This window comes from Tachyglossus aculeatus, chromosome 3 (assembly GCF_015852505.1).
Source record: "Tachyglossus aculeatus isolate mTacAcu1 chromosome 3, mTacAcu1.pri, whole genome shotgun sequence".
In the NCBI taxonomy this organism is placed as follows: domain Eukaryota; kingdom Metazoa; phylum Chordata; class Mammalia; order Monotremata; family Tachyglossidae; genus Tachyglossus; species Tachyglossus aculeatus.
In genome coordinates this window covers 55,736,700-55,757,008 of record NC_052068.1, presented here as the reverse complement: position 1 = coordinate 55,757,008, position 20,309 = coordinate 55,736,700, and the positions used below count along the sequence as shown (strand labels likewise).

General features: G+C 41.4%; 1 protein-coding gene across 2 annotated transcripts in view; it reads right to left on the bottom strand.

Moving 5' to 3' along the window:
- The window catches only part of NIPBL (NIPBL cohesin loading factor), a 346,458-nt gene that overhangs the window by 23,825 nt on the left and 302,324 nt on the right, over positions 1 to 20,309 (bottom strand). For both annotated transcript variants that reach the window (XM_038743872.1, XM_038743871.1), the window contains exons 23-32: positions 19,876 to 20,008; positions 15,353 to 15,496; positions 11,588 to 11,677; positions 10,026 to 10,240; positions 9,826 to 9,928; positions 8,559 to 8,657; positions 8,318 to 8,464; positions 5,344 to 5,478; positions 2,561 to 2,659; positions 1,568 to 1,621 (exon numbers count right to left, since the gene is read on the bottom strand). In XM_038743872.1, coding sequence (XP_038599800.1) covers positions 1,568 to 1,621; positions 2,561 to 2,659; positions 5,344 to 5,478; positions 8,318 to 8,464; positions 8,559 to 8,657; positions 9,826 to 9,928; positions 10,026 to 10,240; positions 11,588 to 11,677; positions 15,353 to 15,496; positions 19,876 to 20,008 — 1,219 coding nt within the window. The remainder of the gene's footprint in view (positions 1 to 1,567; positions 1,622 to 2,560; positions 2,660 to 5,343; positions 5,479 to 8,317; positions 8,465 to 8,558; positions 8,658 to 9,825; positions 9,929 to 10,025; positions 10,241 to 11,587; positions 11,678 to 15,352; positions 15,497 to 19,875; positions 20,009 to 20,309) is intronic.

Here is a 20,309-nt window from a genome sequence, read left to right as displayed (position 1 = left end):
TGGAGGGTGGGATCTTAGATTCCCTTCCTCCAGTCTTGGTTCAGGTTCTAGAATTAGCTCAGGCATCAATCATTGGTATCAGAGGCATCGATCATGGGCATCGATCATCATCGTTGACTGAATGTTCACTATATGAAAAGCACCTGTATTAAGTGCTTGAGAAAGAATTAGTTGGCATAATCAGGGAGCATACAATTTAGCAGTATTGTACAGCCACTGTCGCAGACAGAATGCTGAACTGGATGGAACGGGTAATCAGTCCCAGTAATGCCGTTTAGCTCTTGCCAGTCATTCATTCACGTAAAAGTATTTATTGAAAAATCGAGCTGCCACACCATTAGACTAGCGCTCAATAAATACGACTGAATGAATGAATTAGACTAAATGCTACTGGGGTTGTAAAGGAAAAGAAGACTGTTCTTGCCTTTCAAGAAACCATTAACTTTCTGGCCACTGCCCCTAATTTTTATTTGATTATTTGCTAGTCATACATCACCAGATGTCCTGCAGATGGTGGGGAAGGAGAGCCTGAGCTTGCGGGGTGGGAAGGATAGGGAGGGCAAAGGGAAATCTAAATGAATTTAGATTTCTTCTACAGAAATCTAAATGAATGAATTAACAAGATGTTCCCCATCACAACTTCCCCAGAAGCTTAGCTCATATCCCTAAGACCCAACAATCATAACAGGAGAAAAATCATCTGTAATTATGAATCCATCTAAGAATACGAAAAACATTTGACATCATAATTACTCATCTGGTTTGGAAATGCCAGTGAGGATCAGTGAAACACTTCAAGAAGCATTAGTACAATATAGTTTTTAAAATGAACAGAATTCTGGAAATGAGGAGGAAATGGGATACTGCACGAGAGACCAATTGAACAAACTGTACTAAGTGTCAAGAGGATAAATACACGAGTACAGATATATATATTCTGGATGGTTTCAAAACTGCTAACCGCATAGATCGTGTTTACAAATGCAGTCCTTTGGAAGGTGCTACCCAGTTCAATTAAAAAAAATACAAAGCAGAATTGTCAATACATTAGCAGAAACATGTTAGCGATTCCCAAATAGGGCTTTAAATACACTGATGAAGTCCCACTGGATGACTTGACTGTAGAAGGAAATGACAAGAAACATAAAGCATCTACTGGAAAATGAATTACTGCTCACTGTAAGCCATTTAAACAAAAACCCTGATAGTGGTTTAGTGTTGAGCAATGGCTGAAGGAGGTGTTTTAAATACATGCTATGTGATAGACTCTATATTAATAAGAAGGAATGACATTTATCCTTCTGGAAAAGGGGCAAGAATAAACACCGGTCTATAGTATGATGTAATAAGACATAAAATTTTAAGTACTAGGAAGCTTCCACGCCCAAAGTAAACACTTGAATACCATAGATATAGAAGTCCCTGAAACACTGAGTAGGTTTGGTAAGGAAAATATCAATCTAACTTTCTAAAATATAGTAGGCATGAATTTCTCTAACAAAAAGGGAATTTTCCTAATTGACCCACACGTTATCATCTACCTTTCAAAGGCCAGAAAATTACTCACATTTTGAAGAAGCTGCTCAAACCAATCATATCCAGTATCTCTACATGCTGCAACCTAAAAAGAAATGGAAGTGAATTTACAAAGATATGCTCCTATAAACAAATATTTACTATAGTCTTGCTCTCTACGTATCACCTTAGAATTTTTATATTTTAGTTTTTAGTACTTGTTTAGAAAAATCCAATACTGTCAGATGCTTATCCTAACCGCTTAAAATAGCCTTCGGTTTTGTTTTAAGGCATTTTTCTCAATTCATTTCAGGACTATTTAGAAACTCAATTTAACAGCTGAAATTTAATCCAATTTTGTGTTTTTCTTTAGCCGAAACGTACAGAGTTTACAGCAACACGTTAAAGGTGAAAATTAGGATAAGATTCGTTTGCTGCATAGTAATAATAATTACTATAACAATGACAATAATGTTATTTATGTAGTGCTTGCTACCTATTAAGTGCTGTACTAAGAACCGAGGAGGATACAAAATAACCAAGTTGGACACAGTCTCACATTGGGCTCACGGTCTAAGAGGTGGTGGTAGTAATAATAGTAATGGTATTTATTAAGCACTTACTGTGTGCAAAGCACTGTACTAAGCAGTGGGAAAGAACTCACAGATGGGAATTAGACATGGAACCTGTCTTTCAGGGGTTCACAGTCTAAACTATAGGCAGAGGAGAGGACTGGAGACAGTCATATCTGGAGTAATGAAACAATAAGGCATTAAAAAAGCCCAAGAGACAAAAGGCAAATACACAATGTACTAGACCACTCACTAGTATCTTCCTCAGATATCAAATGGTGTGGTCAGATATGCAGAGAAAACCGTAAATGGTCATGCACAATTTTAAATACTTTGAAACATTACAAACATTTGCCAAATCACAAATTAAGTTATTTTAAAAGCCCATCACTGAAAAATTGCTTGAGCAGAAATGTTTAGTTTTCAGTTAGTACATACGAACTGATCAAGTTCAACTTCATAATGCTTCTTACCACGTCGGTGATGTTTAATATCTTCCTGGTCATTGCTTCTTTGTCATTGTGAGGGGTTGGAGTAAACCAGAGCTTCTGGAATGTTTCATTTACTAATTTCTAGGTGAAAAGTTTTTTAAAAATGATGTTTTTGAACATGTGCATATTAGCAAATAAAACACAATACCTGAAAACATAAGCCAACAGTCAAAACTAAATCTTAATAATGGAAGTCTAATCCAGGGCCGCTTTCGTCTGAATTCCTAAACTTTGACTTGGAACAGACTTTTTAAATGTAAACGACACTTCTTCTGATTTAGAAATAATACTTGAAAAGACCGAATTGCCCTGAAAATCCCACCACAGGTGAAATGTTCATAAGCAAATTCTTTTTGACTTGGTAAAGATAAAGACCGGGGCCCAACTCACATCTAGCTTGCCAGAAAAACAAAAACCGCTTCAAAAGTCCCAGGAAATGAAGCCAGATGTCAGAGGGAGAGTTTGGTTAGGAGCATTAGGAGAATGCTAAACAAGCCTAGAAGACTTGGGGAAGGGAGACAAGAAAGTCGTTGAGCAACCAACCCATGGAAAGTCTGGCTCTTCCCACTTTTCCCTGGTTGCTCTGGAAAGCCTCACCAGGGGAAAAAGCAGAACCAAAGCGGGACTAGTCGGAACTTGTGCCACATGATGATGACGATGGTATTTGTTAAGCGCTTACTACGTGCCGAGGACTGTTCACGTGCGTTAGCGTTGGATAATAATAATGATGATGGCATTTATTAAACGCTTACTACGTGCAAAGCACTGTTCTAAGCACTGGGGAGGTTACAAGGTGATCACGTTGTCCCACAGGGGGCTCACAGTCTTCATCCCCATTTTACAGATGAGGGAACTGAGGCACAGAGGAGTTAAGTGACTTGCCCGAAGTCACACAGGTGACAATTGGCGGAGCCGGGATTTGAACCCATGAGTTCTGACTCCAAAGCCCGGGCTCTTTTCCACTGAGCCACGCTGCTTCCCTAACAACCAACAACATCAGTGTAGTAGATGATACCAATAATCAAGTGTCCTTTGAGCGGCTCACCTTTTCTGTGTGGCATGGCTCCCTGTTCCCTTCATCTTTTCTCGTGGTTTAATTAATCGTTCTATGGTCTTTATTGAGTACTTGCTGTGAGCAGAGCACTACAATATCGACATGATTCCTGACCTCATTGAGATTGCCATCTTTAGGTCTTCTCTCATGGCCTCTTTTCCTATTTGCTGCCTTGGCTATCTGTATACGTATCCCTTCCCCACAGTCCCGGTATATATGTTTGTACCTATTTATTACTCTATTTATTTATTTGGACATATTCTACTTTATTTTGTTAATATGTTTTGGTTCGTCGTCCGTCTCCCCCTTCTAGACTGTGAGCCCGCTGCTGGGTAGGGACCGTCTCTATATGTTGCCAATTTGTACTTCCCAAGTGCTTAGTACAGTGCTCTGCACACAGTAAGCGCTCAATAAATACAATTGAATGAATGAATGAGGCAATATGGACAGCCCATTTTGCTAGTCAACTACGATTTTTCCCCCATCAGTCAGGGATAGAGTAAATAACTACAGCATCCAAACTCATTTGAAGAGATTTGAATGAACCGCTTTCCAACAAAATATTTTTCAAATGCTTCAAAACATTTAAGAAATTATAATAGCATCTTTCTCCTAAGTTGGCTTTTCAGGGTGTAAATGTAAAAAGTAGGATCCCTGACTCAAGCTAAGAATACTAAACACTTCCCAATAACTTGGTGAGAAGTTATACAACTGAACTTCTGAAAGCCCAATAACTTACTGTAAAATTTCTGAGTAACCTATTGTAGTCTTTAATTATTCTTATTTTATAAACCGGAAAATTGGAAGACGGGCCAAAAACTCTATAGAAGGCCACCAATAGAGTTGGATCACTAGGTATTACTGCAATAATTATTTTAAGTATTTCCTCCAAATAGAAAGATGACCACAGTGGATAAAAAAGTTAAAAAAGCTGAAAATTGGCCCAACATTTTAAAGTTTTATTTTGTACTAGTTACGAGAGCAGTACGTTTTGCCTTCTTCCAACTGTTATTGGCAATAGCAGTTCTCTCAACTCAGAGAACGTCTCCTAATTAAACCTGTGATTTACGTGATGCAATCTTTTTCGTGCCGTTGAATCCAAAGAGTTTTATAAGTCAAAGTGAAAGAGGATTCACTCAATTCTTATATGTTATCTTAAGTATTTTAAACTGATCAATATTACACAATTTACAAAAAAAGTATACCTAGCATCCCTCCCTCCAAGTCAATTTGCACTGTTGACAAAACTAAAAATATCGTGCTTCTACTGACACTTTTATTAATGACAATATGTAGATATCACTAGGATTTTACTAATTTCAGCCATTAAATAATCTTTTAATCTTTTTGGAGGTGAATAAGAACCACGCTTTACAGCACCAAATTCTTGCTCTGCTCTAAAACCGGGAGAAGGAGGAAACACTTCGAAGGTAAAGACAGCTCGCCCAAAAGAACGAAAGATGAATATTTTTAAAAATCAATGGGACACTTACTTCTGTCCAGATTCTAGGGGTCATTTGTCAATAAAAGTGAAAATTACTTTACATATAGAAAGTAAAATAGGAAAGTTTTTTTAACTGTGGAGGAATTAAAATAAAATCTTTGAAAAACAAATGTTGAACCTCATTCACATCATTTTTGACTGAGAAACCACTTTGATTAGTTAAAAAAATTACATGGAAAATTATAAACATGAAAAATTAAATCCTACCTTAATGCCCTCTTCATCATTTACTCTGCGGATCATTTTTACACACATCTCTGTAATTTTGGGAAACGTCGGTTGTTCAATGCAAATGTCCCTCAGAATCTTTATTACCCTTTTCCTGACGCTGATGCCAGTATCCTGAGAACGGAAATTTAAGGCACGTTTGAATCTCGGATGGGCAAAATCACCACAACAATTTCAGGTTGCCAAATCCAAATGAAATCCGACCAGAAACCACGAGTAGGAAACAGTCCAGGGTTTATGTTCTTTCTGCCATTTTTAACCATTTCCCAAGCCAAGTTTTCATTTATTTACTCGATTTAAAAATTTCATCGACTATCTAATGAAATACCAGCTATTTAATTTCAGCCGTCAGGAGTTTCTGCTTGGTATGGGGAGCAATGGGAAGACAAATCCACAGTAATGATGTTTTAGAAAAATGAGCCAGGCAACGGAGCGCAATATGGACTGGAGAAGGAAGAGACAGGAGGGAGGTTTACGAGGAGGCTGAAGGGGTGGCAACTAGGGCTGTGAGAGGAGTCTGAACTATCGCTGCCGCTCCTTGGATGGCGAGATTGCAGAGGATGAAGGAGAAAGAGTAGCAAGGTTGATTTGGGAGTCATCTTCAAGGATGTGGTTAGTGAAGCTGTGGGAGGGACTGAACTCTCTGTATTAGTAAGTGAAAATTGAGAAAAGGCAGAGCTCTCATCTGAGGAGTTTGGAAACGCAGGGAGCGAGGAGATGGGGGTGATACGTGGATAGTTACAAGAGATCCACAGAAGTTTTTTTCCAAATAAGGACGGTTTGAGTTTGATGGGACATTGGTATCCATCAGGTAGTGAAGTTTATAGCTTTGCTACAACAGTTGGTTATATTTAATGCTTACTATACTTCAAATGCACAAAAACTAATAGTATGATACTGAATTTTCTATTCAAACATACTCTTTGAATGGCTAAACTGGTCTTTCATTTCCAAGATGAAGCTACAGACAATACACCTTGTTCTCGTGTACTGGTGTAGCTGAAAAGTCCAAAGCACGCCTGACACACTGTTTGGCATTGTTGCATTTGCCTCACATATGGGTTTTGCCTCTGTTTTGGAAACGACCTCTTATTCCACTCTGAGTAGAACCTCCACTCAAGGAGAGGACTTCTTTTCCTGACTGCTGCCTGCCAAAATGATCTGTAAACTGCAGTGGTCTCACCACCTCACTGCAATCTTTACCACACTGTCTGAGGCTGTGCTTCACACTGTCTTTAAAGTACTGGCCACAAAATGATGTCTGATGCCAAAGAAGTTCACCTAGTGGAAAGCGTATGGGAGCAGGAGTCAAGAAATCCATGTTCGAGTCTTACTACCCTATTATGTGACCTTGGGTAAGTCGCTTAACCTTGCGGAGACTGTTTCCTCATCTGAAAGATGGGGATAGAATAGATTTTGAATCCTTGGGATGACCAGAGCTGCAGGGATCCAGTAGCTGTTTGGTGGAGGCATGAACAAGTACAATAGAAAAAAAAAAATATTTTTTTTTTCAAAATCAAGGTAGCGCTCAGCAACAATATTTATTGAGCCTTTTCAATTTGTTCCCTAGCATCTTTAACACCAAGGGTCCCACCACATTAGCAACTCCTGTACCCAAGTCACAGAAATATATTACTACTGCTCTCACTGACTCACTAACACCAAGGGTCCCATCACATTAGCAACTCCTGTACCCAAGTCACAGAAATATATTACTACTGCTCTCACCGACTCACTACCAAGAAACTTGACTTACTTTAGTACTTTACTACTTTGTTGAAGGACAACACGGAGCATGGGGAAATGGGGTCTCTAGATTCCTCATGAGAGATGTGTGATGAAATAATGGGAGAACCTGTACTGTAGATCATCCAAATTAAAGTTAAGTGTCAAGCCTTCTTAGACTCTATTAGTCATTAATATTTTGGCTGAATAAAAAGCCAATTCAGATAAGTTGGTCCCCAAATCTGCCTCTGAATTGCTATGTGCTCTTAGATTACGTCTGACCTCTTTCTTGACAGAAAATAGCTTTGGAGAACCATGAAGTAGCACGGCATGGTGGATAAGGCACGGACCTTGGACTCCCAAGGTTCTAATCCCAGCTCCACCACGTCTACTGTGACCTTGGGCAAATCACTTCACTTCTCTGTGCCTCAGTTACCTCATCTGTAAAATGGGGATGGAGACTGTGAGCCCCCACGTGGGACAGGGACTGTGTCCCACCTTATTTGCTTATATCCACCCCGGCGCTTAGTACAGTGCTTGGCATATAGGAAGTGCTTAACAAATAATAATAATAATAATAATAATAATAGCATTTGTTAAGCACTTCCTATGTGCCTAGCACTGTTCTAAGCGCTGGGGAAGATACAAGGCAATCAGGTTGTCCCACTTGGTGCTCACAATCTTCATCCCCATTTTACAGATGAGGTAACTGAGGCACAGAGAAGTTAAGTGACTTGCCCAAAGTCACACAGCTGACAAGTGGCAGAGCCCATGACATCTGGCTCTCAAGCCCAGGCTCTTTCCACTAAGCCACACTGCTTCTCCACAAATACCACAGTCAATCATTCATTCAATCGTATTTATCGAGCGCTTACTGTGTGCGGAGCACTGTACTAAGCGCTTGGGAAGTCCAAGTTGGCAACATTCACAATTGCCAATGAACGGACTAAAACGAAAGGTGGCAGAATCGAAGTCTATTACCACGTTCGCCACCTTAATAAATGCCTCGCAAAACTGCTTTTCATATCCCGCCGATACTCCGGGGTCTTCTAGCGGGCGATAAAGTACCACAAAGCTTAGCACAATAAAGTTTATTTCTAGTGAACACCCCTGAAAATGGAAAGCACCGAGAACTAGGGCTTAATGTAACACACTTTCCTAGAAATGGGACAGTACAGTGGCTCCACTTCACAACGCACATACGGAGAATCCCTCCAAACGTACATACCAGGATCCGTTCGATCAGCATGTCGTAATACTGTTCGGCAAGCTGAGGTCGACACAGCACAAACCGGCCTAACAACTCCACCGCTGCCTCTCGGACACTGGTGGAGTTATCCATTAACCGCCCGTGCACGCCTCTCTGCATATCCAGCTGCGGGACACAGAACGCGGAGATCACCTCCGTAAGTGGGAGCGCAATAAACCGCGCAGAAAACTGAATGCTAGGAATCCTTTCCCCTTCATACCCTTGCTAGGATGCTGGGGTCTACAGCCACAACCTCAGATAAACACTTCATGGCTTTTGTTCGAACAGCAATTGCGTTTTCGCCAAGCACACGTAGAATCTGACGGAAAAATACGAAGTTGACATTTTCAGAAATTCCCGGCGAAGTGTGGCATATGACAGAACGCAAGCAAAATGTAGTGAGGAAAACATGCAGGGAGAACTAAAACGAGAGATAACGCTCTTCCTGAAACCCAAGGAGAGCTTTTAAATTGGCTGATGCGGATCCAGCACTTTAGAACAGTGCTTTGCACATAGTAAGTGCTTAATAAATGTCTATTATTATTATTACGCCTAAGTATGCATATAGCCTTGCTGATCTCGGTCATTCAATTTTAATATCTGACTAGCTAAAACCCAAAAACCCCAATGAGGTGCTTGGAGCCCAATACTTGAGGACACTAAACATCAGCCTGGAATTTTGTTTGGAATTCCAAGCAGTTCTGTAGGAAATGCGACATTCATCAAAGGTATAAGGGTTATTCATAACCATAATTGGGAAATGAAGTGACCCCCCTCAATACTTGGGAAGCAGCGTGGCTCAGTGGAAAGAGCCCGGGCTTTGGAGTCGGAGGCCATGGGTTCAAATCCCGGCTCCGTCAACTGTCAGCTGTGTGACTTTGGGCAAGTCGCTTAACTTCTCTGTGCCTCAGTGACCTCATCTGTAAAATGGGGACTAAGACTGTGAGCCCCCCCGTGGGACAACCTGATCGCCTGGTAACCTCCCCAGCGCTTAGAACAGTGCTTTGCACGTAGTAAGCGCTTAATAATTGCCATCATTATTATTATTAAATCAATAGCGAAAAAGGGGAAATTTAAGGCCAATTTTCAAGTGGTTCTACTGAAATGGAAAATCATGTACGATCCCTAACCGTTGGGCTAGCTTAGTCTTTTACCTCTAGGTTTAATTAGAGGTAAAGAGCATGTTTTATGTTGCAAACATGCAATTAAGAAGTAGAGCCTGAGGTTTTACGGTTCTCTTGTAACGTATGATTTTAATAGTCCCACAAACACAAATGTAGAAATAAAATCAATATATGTGTAAAAGGCATGCAGGAAAAATAAAAAAAAAAATTGTTATCAATACAGACTATGGAAGAATTGGTGTTATGACGCCCTATTAAATACCTGTGCTCAACAATGAACAGATATTGCACACTACCCGATAAGTGTTTGGAACCAGGAAACCAACTGTATTTCACTCTACAAAGACTTCTGGCACAGTTTACCTGTGTCAAATAAATATCGAAGCTCTGGGCAAACGGCCTCATAGAGGCCAAGTATCGAACAATCAAGCAAGCATCTTCATAGTCCACAGTATCAGAATTCATCCTGAAACAACAGGTCATTAGAGATTTGTTTACGGAACCGTTTTTCCACAGACATAAAACAGGCAACCGATTAAGCGAGGCACTTTCCGGAAACTTACTTCAACGTGCTGAACTGAGAAGGCGTGATTTTAATAATGCTTCGAAGAAACTTCTTTCGACCTTCGGCCCGATGCATGATCTGTCCTGTTGTTTCAACCTCCTTGGCGTGATGCGTTCCTTCGGAGGAATCCTCATCTTTTTGGGATTTCATTGCTTTTTCGGTCTCTAATGTTGTATCTCGAAACCACTGGGCTATGTAGAACTTCCGAGAAAACTAGAGGGAAAGGAGAGAGGTGGAGCTCTACTTAAAAATATCACAGTTTTCGAAGGACGAAATGCACGAGGTTGATCAAAAGCAGTGCCCGGGCACAGCATGCACACATCTTCGATGTACGGATCAGAAAATAGACTGTTAATCTGCGGAGGTTTTACTTCAGGGTTTTACAGAATCGATGAAAAATTATTTTTTCATATTCTCGCCCCACCCTCAACCCACAGCACTTATGTACATATCTTTAAATGATATATTATGATATATATCATGATATATATTATGATATGATATATTATTCATACTCATGACTGTCTCCCCTTCTAGACTGTAAGCTCACTATGGGCAGGGGATGTGCCTGCCAAGTCTGTTTCACTGTACTCCTCCAAGTGTTTCCTACAGTGCTCTGCAGATAGTAAGTGCTCAATAAATACCATTGATGATGGTGACATTATGTCTGTGCTTTCCACAGTGAACACAAGCACAAGCAGTATGAAAGCCGTGATGCCTAGTGGAAAGAGCACAGGCCCGGGAGTCAAAGGATCTGGGTTCTAATCCCGGTTCCACGACTTGCCTTCTGTGTGACCTTGCCAGGTCACTTAACTTCTCTGTGCTCAGTTCCCTCACCTATAAAATGTAGATTAAGACTGAGTGCCTCATGTGGAAAACAGTTACACCAATGTTGGCTTCTCTAAGGGAATTCTCATACGGAATTTAAGTCCAACCTTAGGGTGGAATAATAATAATAATGATGGCATTTATTAAAGCGCTTACTATTTGCAAAGCACTGTTCTAAGCGCTGGGGAGGTTACAAGGTGATCAGGTTGGCCCATGGGGGGCTCACAGTCTTAATCCCCATTTTCCAGATGAGGGAACTGAGGCACAGAGAAGTGAAGTGACTTGCCCAAAGTCACACAGCTGACAATTGGCAGAGTCGGGATTTGAACCCCTGACCTCTGGCTCCAAAGCCCGGGCTCTTTCCACTGCGCCACGCTGCTTCCCCAAACTGAGATAAATGCTTGATACCCTGTTCCAAAGATCTCCGCTCTAGTGGAGCCACTCGATAGCTTTGCTGGAGTAATCTAAACGACCAATGCTGGGTGTGATTTTAAAAGCCACTTCATCTTTGTTCTATCTTCGGCAGAAGAGAAAAACAACTGGTCACCACCCACTATATATAAGTTCTTTAAGGCTATTAAGGTTTCCCCATCATTTTCTCTTCTTCACTGAATCTGGCCACCTTACCCTCAAAATCCTATTTCCCAGCTCTCTTAGGGAACTTTTCCAAAGAAAACATTGGACAGAGATTAAAAAAATACTCATTTTGAAGATCAAATAATGGAACCCTACCACCAATGACGGATCAGTCTCAGTGTTCTCATCCAGGTAATCTAGCAAGGCTTTTTGCAACTGCTGGATTTCATCTTCCCCTCCAGAAACCTGTAATAAACAAAACAAGTTCTTCTGAGATATCAGATCAACAAAACTGAATAACCGGTGAGCATCTGCCTAAAGAATCAATTCAAGTTCACAGGGCTCCTTTCTTTCAAAGAGCTCCTACTGCAAAGATTCAGGTGTGATTCGCCCAAGCTCCTGAACAGGTAAACTGGGAACACGGAAAGGTTCCTCGCGTTCCTCACTCTACTCTCCGCCTTCAGCGGAAGAGAGCAACGGAGTATTTCTTTTCTCAAGGGAGTGAGTCTGGAGGCAAGAAATGTATGCACTTGTATTTCTGTCTGGGGCACATGAACAATGTAAAGATTGAGGAATTGCTTACTTGGTGCCTTGGGCCAAAGCCCTTAGTAGGGGACCCAAAGCCACCCTCTAGGTATTCTCTCCTCCGGGAACCTGGGTTGCATTCACTGCTCTCCTCTGGCAAGTCAGGGAGAGGAGTGATGGACGTCTTAGTGATGGGGCAGAGAGAGACAGAGAAGATCGAGAAGCGACAAAGGAAAAGAAGGGGAACTTTGAGTGGCTTGTGGCCGGGTGTTGGGAGGGAGGGGGTGGAATCATTAATTTTCATTGACTGGCCTTAGGAAGCTAATCCGGCCCAACGGAGACCATGACCGTGACCGAAGAATCAATGTATACATCTGTTTCCTTATCAGGGATGAGTGAAATGGCAACAATCAATCAATCAATCGTATTTATTGAGCGCTTACTGTGTGCAGAGCACTGTACTAAGCGCTTGGGAAGTACAAGTTGGCAACATATAGAGACGGGCCCTACCCAACAGTGGGCTCACAGTCTAGAAGGGGGAGACAGAACAAAACCAAGCATATTAACAAAATAAAATAAATAGAATAGATATGTACGAGTAAAATAGAGTAATAAATATGTACAATCATATATACATACATACAGGTGCTGCGGAGAAGGGAAGGAGGCAAGACGGGGGGATGGAGAGGGGAAGAGGGGGAGAGGAAGGAGGGGGCTCAGTCTGGGAAGGCCTCCTGGAGGAGGTGAGTTCTCAGTAGGGCCTAAAAATATGGAACGCTTCACGAATTTGCGTGTCAACAGTGAAAAGGAGGTATTTCTTTATCTAATTAGCATACCTGGCAGCACAGGAGTGAATTGAGCAAAGTCTACAGACCAACTAAAACAAAAACCAAAGACTCCACTCAGTGGAGAGGCAAAGAAAGCCACATTGGCCTAGTGGAGTCAGAGGATCTGGGTTCTAATCCCAGCTCTGTCATTTGCCAGCTGTGTGACCATGGGCATAGTCACTTGACATCTCTGGGCCTCAGTCTTCTCAGCTGTAAAATGGAGACTGAATAACTGTTCTTCCTTCCACGTAGACCGTGAACCCCATGTGGGACAGGGACCGTGTCTGACTGATTATCTTCTATCCAACCCGGTGCTTAGTTATTATGAACAAATCTTTAGAGATAATTTAACTTAATAAAACTACACGTACATTAGCCGAGTCCTGATCTCATCTTTTCAAGCGCTATGAAGGATACGTGTGGAAATGGTTGTATTTTACATTGGAGGACGATACAACTGACAGGGTGGCTAACAAATGCAAAATAATATTTACTATTCTATTTTGTTAATGATTTGCATATAGCTTTAATTCTATTTGTTCTGACAATTTTGACACCTGTCTACGTGTTTTGTTTTGTTGTCTGTCTCCCCCTTCTAGACTGTGAGCCCGCTGTTGGGTAGGGACCGTCTCTATATGTTGCCGACTTGTACTTCCCAAGCGCTTAGTACAGTGCTCTGCACACAGTAAGCGCTCAATAAATGTAACAATGAATGAAAAGAAAAAAACAGATCAAGACTTCTGCTGATCTGAGGAAACAGAATTCTACTCAAATAGTAATTCTAAAAACTCCTGGGAAAGGACGGCAACATTGAAGAAGAATGGGTAAATGAGAAGAGGCAAAGGAGAAACTGAAAAGAGGAAAGCAACGTGAAAGAAATTATAGAATTTGAGAATTTTAGAAATTATAGAATTTTATTAGTTTGACTAATAAAATATCATCTCCACAACAACCTAAGTTAGGCATAAAATAAAAGGCTCTTGCATGTGCCATTGTACACAATTTGATGATTGAAAATGGCCAGGAACTGCAGTTATAATTGGCTGTGCCCACAAGATCTCAGGGGCACAGCTATCACACTACAGTTCAACTCCACATCCCTGAGCCCCAGAGACGCAAAGGAATCCTGCTGGATCCTTTACAATCCTTTGGATCCATTCCAATCAAATGGAGAAAAAACGTTTTGATCTTTATACTTCAATTAAGGGGAGGATCACATAATAATAATAATAATAGTAACAATGCCATTTATTAAGCGCTTTCTAAGCACTGGGGAGGTTACAAGGTGATCAGGTTGTCCCACGGGGGGCTCACAGTCTTAATGCTCATTTTACAGATGAGGGAACTGAGGCCCAGAGAAGTGAAGTGACTTGCCCGAAGTCACACAGCTGACAGGTGGCAGAGCTGGGATTAGAACCCATGACCTCTGACTCCAAAGCCCGGGCTCTTTCCACTGGGCCACGCTGCTTCTCATGCGCTACATTGAGGAATTTAGAGGTTAAAAAACATTAAAACAATGCCTCTCAGGCTATCACAATGGAAAATAACGGGAAAAAAGTAAGCTTATGGTCACATTTTTAAGAGGAGATAGGACTGGGCACTGAATTGTTAAATTCTGAGGGTGGGATGATTTGATGTTTAAGGATAAAATACGAACCACTAAGGATCTGAAAAACAATGCTTCGCTTTCAAACTGGATGCTTGGAGTGGAACAATTGTGGGCTTGATCGCATAGGGCACCTGGGTACAATGGACAACCTTTTGACAAGACTCCTTTGCATCTCTGGGGCTCAAGGACGTGGGGGAAAACTACAGTGTAAAAGCTGTGCCCTGGGTCCCCGAGACCTTGACGGCGCAGCCAAATACAGCTGCAGTTCCTGAGCCACTTTGAATAATCAAATTGTGGACGACGCAACGATGCAAGGGAGAGGCTTGGCTTGCTGGGACACTGCCAAAGGAATGAGAAGCTAGTCCTGAATTTACCAGAGTAAAATGCTAACCACAGCCACTTATGCGAAGCAGCAAGTCCTTCAAACGTCGAAATGAAAAGTTTCTAGTGTTTCCTGAACCTAACCTAGAAAGAACAACGAAAAGCGGGGCAAAACTTGGGTCACAGAGCCCTCGGCAATCCATGCTACCCATTTTGTGGGTCAAACCTAAGAGGCCATCCAGCTGGGTCAGAAATGGGCCCAGAAGTTTCATCCTCTGTGCTGGAGGGAACTCTCTTTGTTTAACTTTCCCCAAAATTACTTTACTCATTGTCAAAGTTGCAAGCTAGGTGGTCACATAAGTGCCTCAGAAAATAAATGCTAGTACTAGACAAAGTCAAGTTACCAGTATATACAAACGGCTTGATGAATTTTAGCACTAGTTTTCGGAAAGGTGATGAGCCAGTGAACAAACTGACTTACAATTTTCTCCCAGAGAATGCAAAAGATACCAGATGATCACAGACTCTTCCAATCCACAAAACAGAGTGTGATTTTATTCCCAGAGCACTAAAGGGAGGTATGCAAAATGAAGCCACTTTGCTCTTGACCTTTTTAATCATATGGATAAACGGGCAAACCTGTTTTAAAATCCGGGCTATTGACCCTTGATCCATTTTGCTTGTGACGGCATCTTTCCTCAGCCGTGCGGCTACAGTTCCAAGATAATCAAGGGACGCCACTCTCAAGGCCATCTCTGTTGACTTGTTACTGAACTGATGAACCTAAAAGCAGGGTGAAAAATAAGTTTCTACTGAGTCAAAGGACGAATATGGTTTGAGACAAAATGGCCTATCAATAAAAAGCGATAAATTTGACAAACCATTTGTATTGTACTCTCCCAAGTGCTTACTTAGTACAATGTCCACGGTAGGCATTTAATAAATACCACTGATTGATTTGCCCAAATTCCGCTACTGAAGTGAAAATGTTACCCTGCTGTCCGAAAATACTGCTGGTGTCACACTCTCCGTATATTTGAGGTTAAAAAGAACTGTACGTGCGTGGTTGTCTTGGTCTCACTGGTAAATACAATATTTTCCCTAAATCTGCTCTAGCCTTTCTCAGATTGCTGCGCCTCACCAAGAAGAATGAGCCAATGCTTTTCAGGGCTTCGAGGAGAGGACTGGGGTGCCAGCTACGATAGTTTTGGAAACTGTAATTCAAATATTATCTTGTATTTACTAAGTTCACTCAAGATGTTGGCTGTAATTTTTAGGGATGGTGTCTGAAAGCATCACTGCTGCGTTGGCAAAACTATTCTCATGTAGGTGGGCAGTCAACGAGTTTCTTCCCTGCAGCAAACTGACCACCAAGCATGGCTGGGTTTTAAGACAGCCTAGAGGTCCAAGGCCAAAGAGAAGTTTGTCGGAGTGTAATGCTCAAATGGTTATTTACAGGTAAGGCCATAAACAAAATTGAAAACACGATCCCTATCCATCATGGGTATTTGAGAGCTTACTGTGTGCAGAGCACGGTACTAAGCGCTTAACACTAGCACTAGCAATATTCTTCTTATCACATCAGCATTCACCTGCACAAATGCTGGAATAACAAGCTAAGACATTTGAATATGTAAAGGGTCAGCAAAAAAAATTTTGAGCTAGAAAAAAGCATGTGCAAACCTGAAGTATATATATGTGTATATATATATATATATATATATATATCTTCTACCTGAAAAAAAAAATATATATATATTCTACATTTAAGGCTGTTTGCCCTGGACACCTCAGAATTTACTTCTTTCCCTATTTTTTACTGGACTGTTTTGCCTATCAGTCCTTAGACTTGAAAGCGAAAGAACTACAGTTAACAATGTTTCTAGTGAGGATCTTTAAAACAGGCTCTATTTACAAGGTTAGCAATCATTTTTTTTCTGGCTTTAGTGCTCGAAAAACTGCTTTTCAAATTTTGATCTGCACAAGAATGAAATACGTTTGAGGCAAAATGGAGTTTTGGCTATCAGAGAGATTAAATTTTAACAACACTGACATATATTTGACTGACTACTAACAACATTTATGAACTCCAAAGCCCCATAATGGGTTTTTTACGCTATAAATTTAAGTAGTCAGTTCTACTAGACGGCATTTTCATTACACAATTTGGATAACATAATTGAAGAATTAGAGAACGCTCTGCCCACAAAATGATGAAGCTGCTATGCCTTATTATCCTGTAGAGCACTTTGGTTTTCTTGGGTGTTTTTGCAACGTTAGTGTATTTAATCGAGTAAAATAATGAGGGGCAAGGATGTAAAAGTCAACTGCTGGAATTGGATAGAACAATAATAGAAGATTTGTACTGAAAAACATTGGTCGTGAGTGTTTTTTTCGAATCACCTATCCCTAGCCCATTAACTCCCACTGAATCAATGGTTCCTATGCAGTATGTCCTACATTTAAATTTTATACCTTGCTTCAGATTTACGACACCGTGGATCCAATTCCATGATGCCAAGCCCCTACGATAAGTATTACCTAACTTTCCCTTAACTCCTTTGATTAGAAGTAGTAATAATAACAATTATTATGGTATTAACAAATACCATAATAATAATAATTATTATGGTATTAACAAATAATAATAACAAATAAATATTAACAAATAATATCAACAATATTAATAAATATTAACAAATAATAATAATTATTATTATGGTATTTGTTAAGCTTTTACTATGTGCCAGGCACTGTACTAAGCACTGCGGTAGATACAAACAAATTCAATTGGACACAGTACCTGCCTCACGTGGGGCCTCACAGTCTCAATTTCCATTTTACAGATGAGGGAACTGAGGCCCAGAGAAGTTAAGTGACTTGCCCACCGTCACAGAGCAGACAAGTGGAGGAGCCAGGATTAGAACCCGTGACCTTCTGCATCCAAGGCCAATGCTCTAACCACTACACCACGCGGCTTCCCCTAAGGGTCCTGGAGGACTCCCCTTACTCCCGCTCAGTGTCACAGCTGCTGTCGGTGCCCTCCACGACCAAAAAACCAGAGGCTGAGGCGGGCTGCAGTGACACTCCTTTCCATTTTTCCCTTTAATAGCACTAAAGTAGTACGCGGGAAGCAGTGTGGCTCAGTGGAAAGAGCCCGGGCGGGCTTTGGAATCAGAGTTCACAGGTTCAAATCCCGGCTCTGCCAATTGTCAGCTGTGTGACTTTGGGCAAGTCACTTAACTTCTCTGGGCCTCAGTTCCCTCATCTGTAAAACGGGGATTAAGACTGTGAGCCCCCTGTGGGACAGCCTGATCACCTTGTAACCTCCCCAGCGCTTAGAACAGGGCTATTCTATTTATTTCATTTTGTTAGTATGTTTGGTTTTGTTCTCTGTCACCTCCTTTTAGACTGTGAGCCCGCTGTTGGGTAGGGACTGTCTCTATATGTTGCCAATTTGTACTTCCCAAGCGCTTAGTACAGTGCTCTGCACATAGTAAGCGCTCAATAAATACGATTGATGATGATGATGATGGCACATAGTAAGCGCTTAATAAATGCCGTTATTATTATTATTGCTTGTGTTCATTAAGCGCTTTACTATTTGCAGAACGCTCTACTAAATACGGGGAAAAATTTGGGTTTTTCCCAAAAGTTTGGGTGGCCAGAAGGGGAGAGGCAACAGAAACACAGACACTTCTTTTCCCACCATTGCGGGGGCTATAGCAGGAGCAGCGGCCACTACAGAGCCTGGTAGACAGTTCCCTCCTGCCCCTCCTTCTCCACTGCACCTGATGAAAGCTTAAACTTAAAATGAATGTGGGCTACGGGACTCCCGCTAGGCCATTGCTGCCAGCCTGAAACACCCTGGGTCAGGGGTGATTTATTCATTCAATCGTTATTTATTGAGCGCTTACTGCTTACAGAGAAGCAGCGTGGCTCAGTGGACAGAGCCCGGGCTTGGGTTCCAATCCCGGCTCCGCCACTTGTCAGCTGTGTGACTTTGGGCAAGTCACTTCAATCAATCGTATTTATTGAGCTCTTACTGTGTGCAGAGCACTGTACTAAGCGCTTGGGAAGTACAAGTCGGCAACACATAGAGACAGTCCCTACCCCACAGCGGGCTCACGGTCTAGAAGACTTCACTTCTCTGGGCCTCAGTTACCTCATCTGGAAAATGGGGATTAAGACTGTGAGCCCCACATGGGACAACCTGATTACCCTGAATCCCCCAGTGCTTAGAACAGTGCTTGGCACATAGTAAGCGCTTAACAAATGCCATCATTATTATTATTATTACTACGGTGTACACAGCACTGTACTAAGCGCTTGGAAAGTACAATTCAGCAATAAAGAGAGACAATCCCTGCCCACATCGGGTTTACAGGCTAGAAGGAACTGGACTGGACCTCAGCACTGCTTGCAGTGAAATTTCTGATAATAGAGAAGCAGCGTGGCTCAGTGGAAAGAGCCTGGGCTTGGGAGCCAGAGGTCATGGGTTCTAATCCCGGCTCCGCCACTTGTCAGCTGTGTGACTTTGGGCAAGTCACTTAACTTCTCTGTGCCTCAGTTCCCTCCTCTGTAAAATGGGGATTAAGACTGTGAGCCCCACGTAGGACAACCTGATTACCTTGTATCCCCCCCAGCGCTTAGAACAGTGCTTTGCACATAGTAAGCACTTAAATGTCATCATTACTATTATTATTATAATTCACCACACATACGGCAGTAATAATAATACTGCAATAATTATCAAATCTGTTAAATGCCTGCTATGTTTCAAGCACTACTCTGGAGTAGATACAAGTTAATTAGGTCAGACAGTTTCTCCTCTCAACAATCTAAATAGGAGGGAAAAGAGAAATTGAACATTTGCGATTATTAAAATGAGTTTACAGAATTAGAAGGAACTTGTGAACAACTTAAAGGTCCTTTTGGCTGTGGAAATGTTAAGAAAAACAGAGCATTTTTTTTTCCAGATTTAACCCTTAATCCAAAAAAAAAAAAAAAGATTTGAGGCGACGGTGTGGCTTAAATTGTGTATGGTGCTAAAAATCCCAATCGCTTATGTTCCTTTTAAAGCATTCTGTTAAGGAGCAAAAGAAAATACTCATTATTATATTTCAGCATGCTCTACCGCTTGTTGAAAGCTGTAGCCTTACCAGCAATCTCCCTAACAAACTAAGAAGTAGCTCGGCAGCAGGCCATTCAGGTTTGTTGACCGTGGAAAGGAGATCTTGCACAAAGTTTTCAAAGAGGGGTCTATAATCTTCTTCTCCTTGCTTGCTTCCGCACCTATTTGAAGACAATGGAAAGTCTGTGAAGGTAGGAGTCATGATTCTTAAGCGCTCTCTATGCACAAAGGGGAAGTCAATAATGATCTTCAGTCAAAAACATATATTTCAACTGCCGTCAAACATCAGTGGATCAACACAGTCATCCTCCACTAAAGCCCTCTTTTTTGAGAGCTTATCTCCAGGTAGCTCACTGAGCGGCGGTGAACGGTTTGTGTTTTGTGTTAAGGTTCTCTCTCAAATAGAGTACTGTACACCATGAACCCAACGTAAACTTCTAACGGTGTAACACTGAAGTTTCC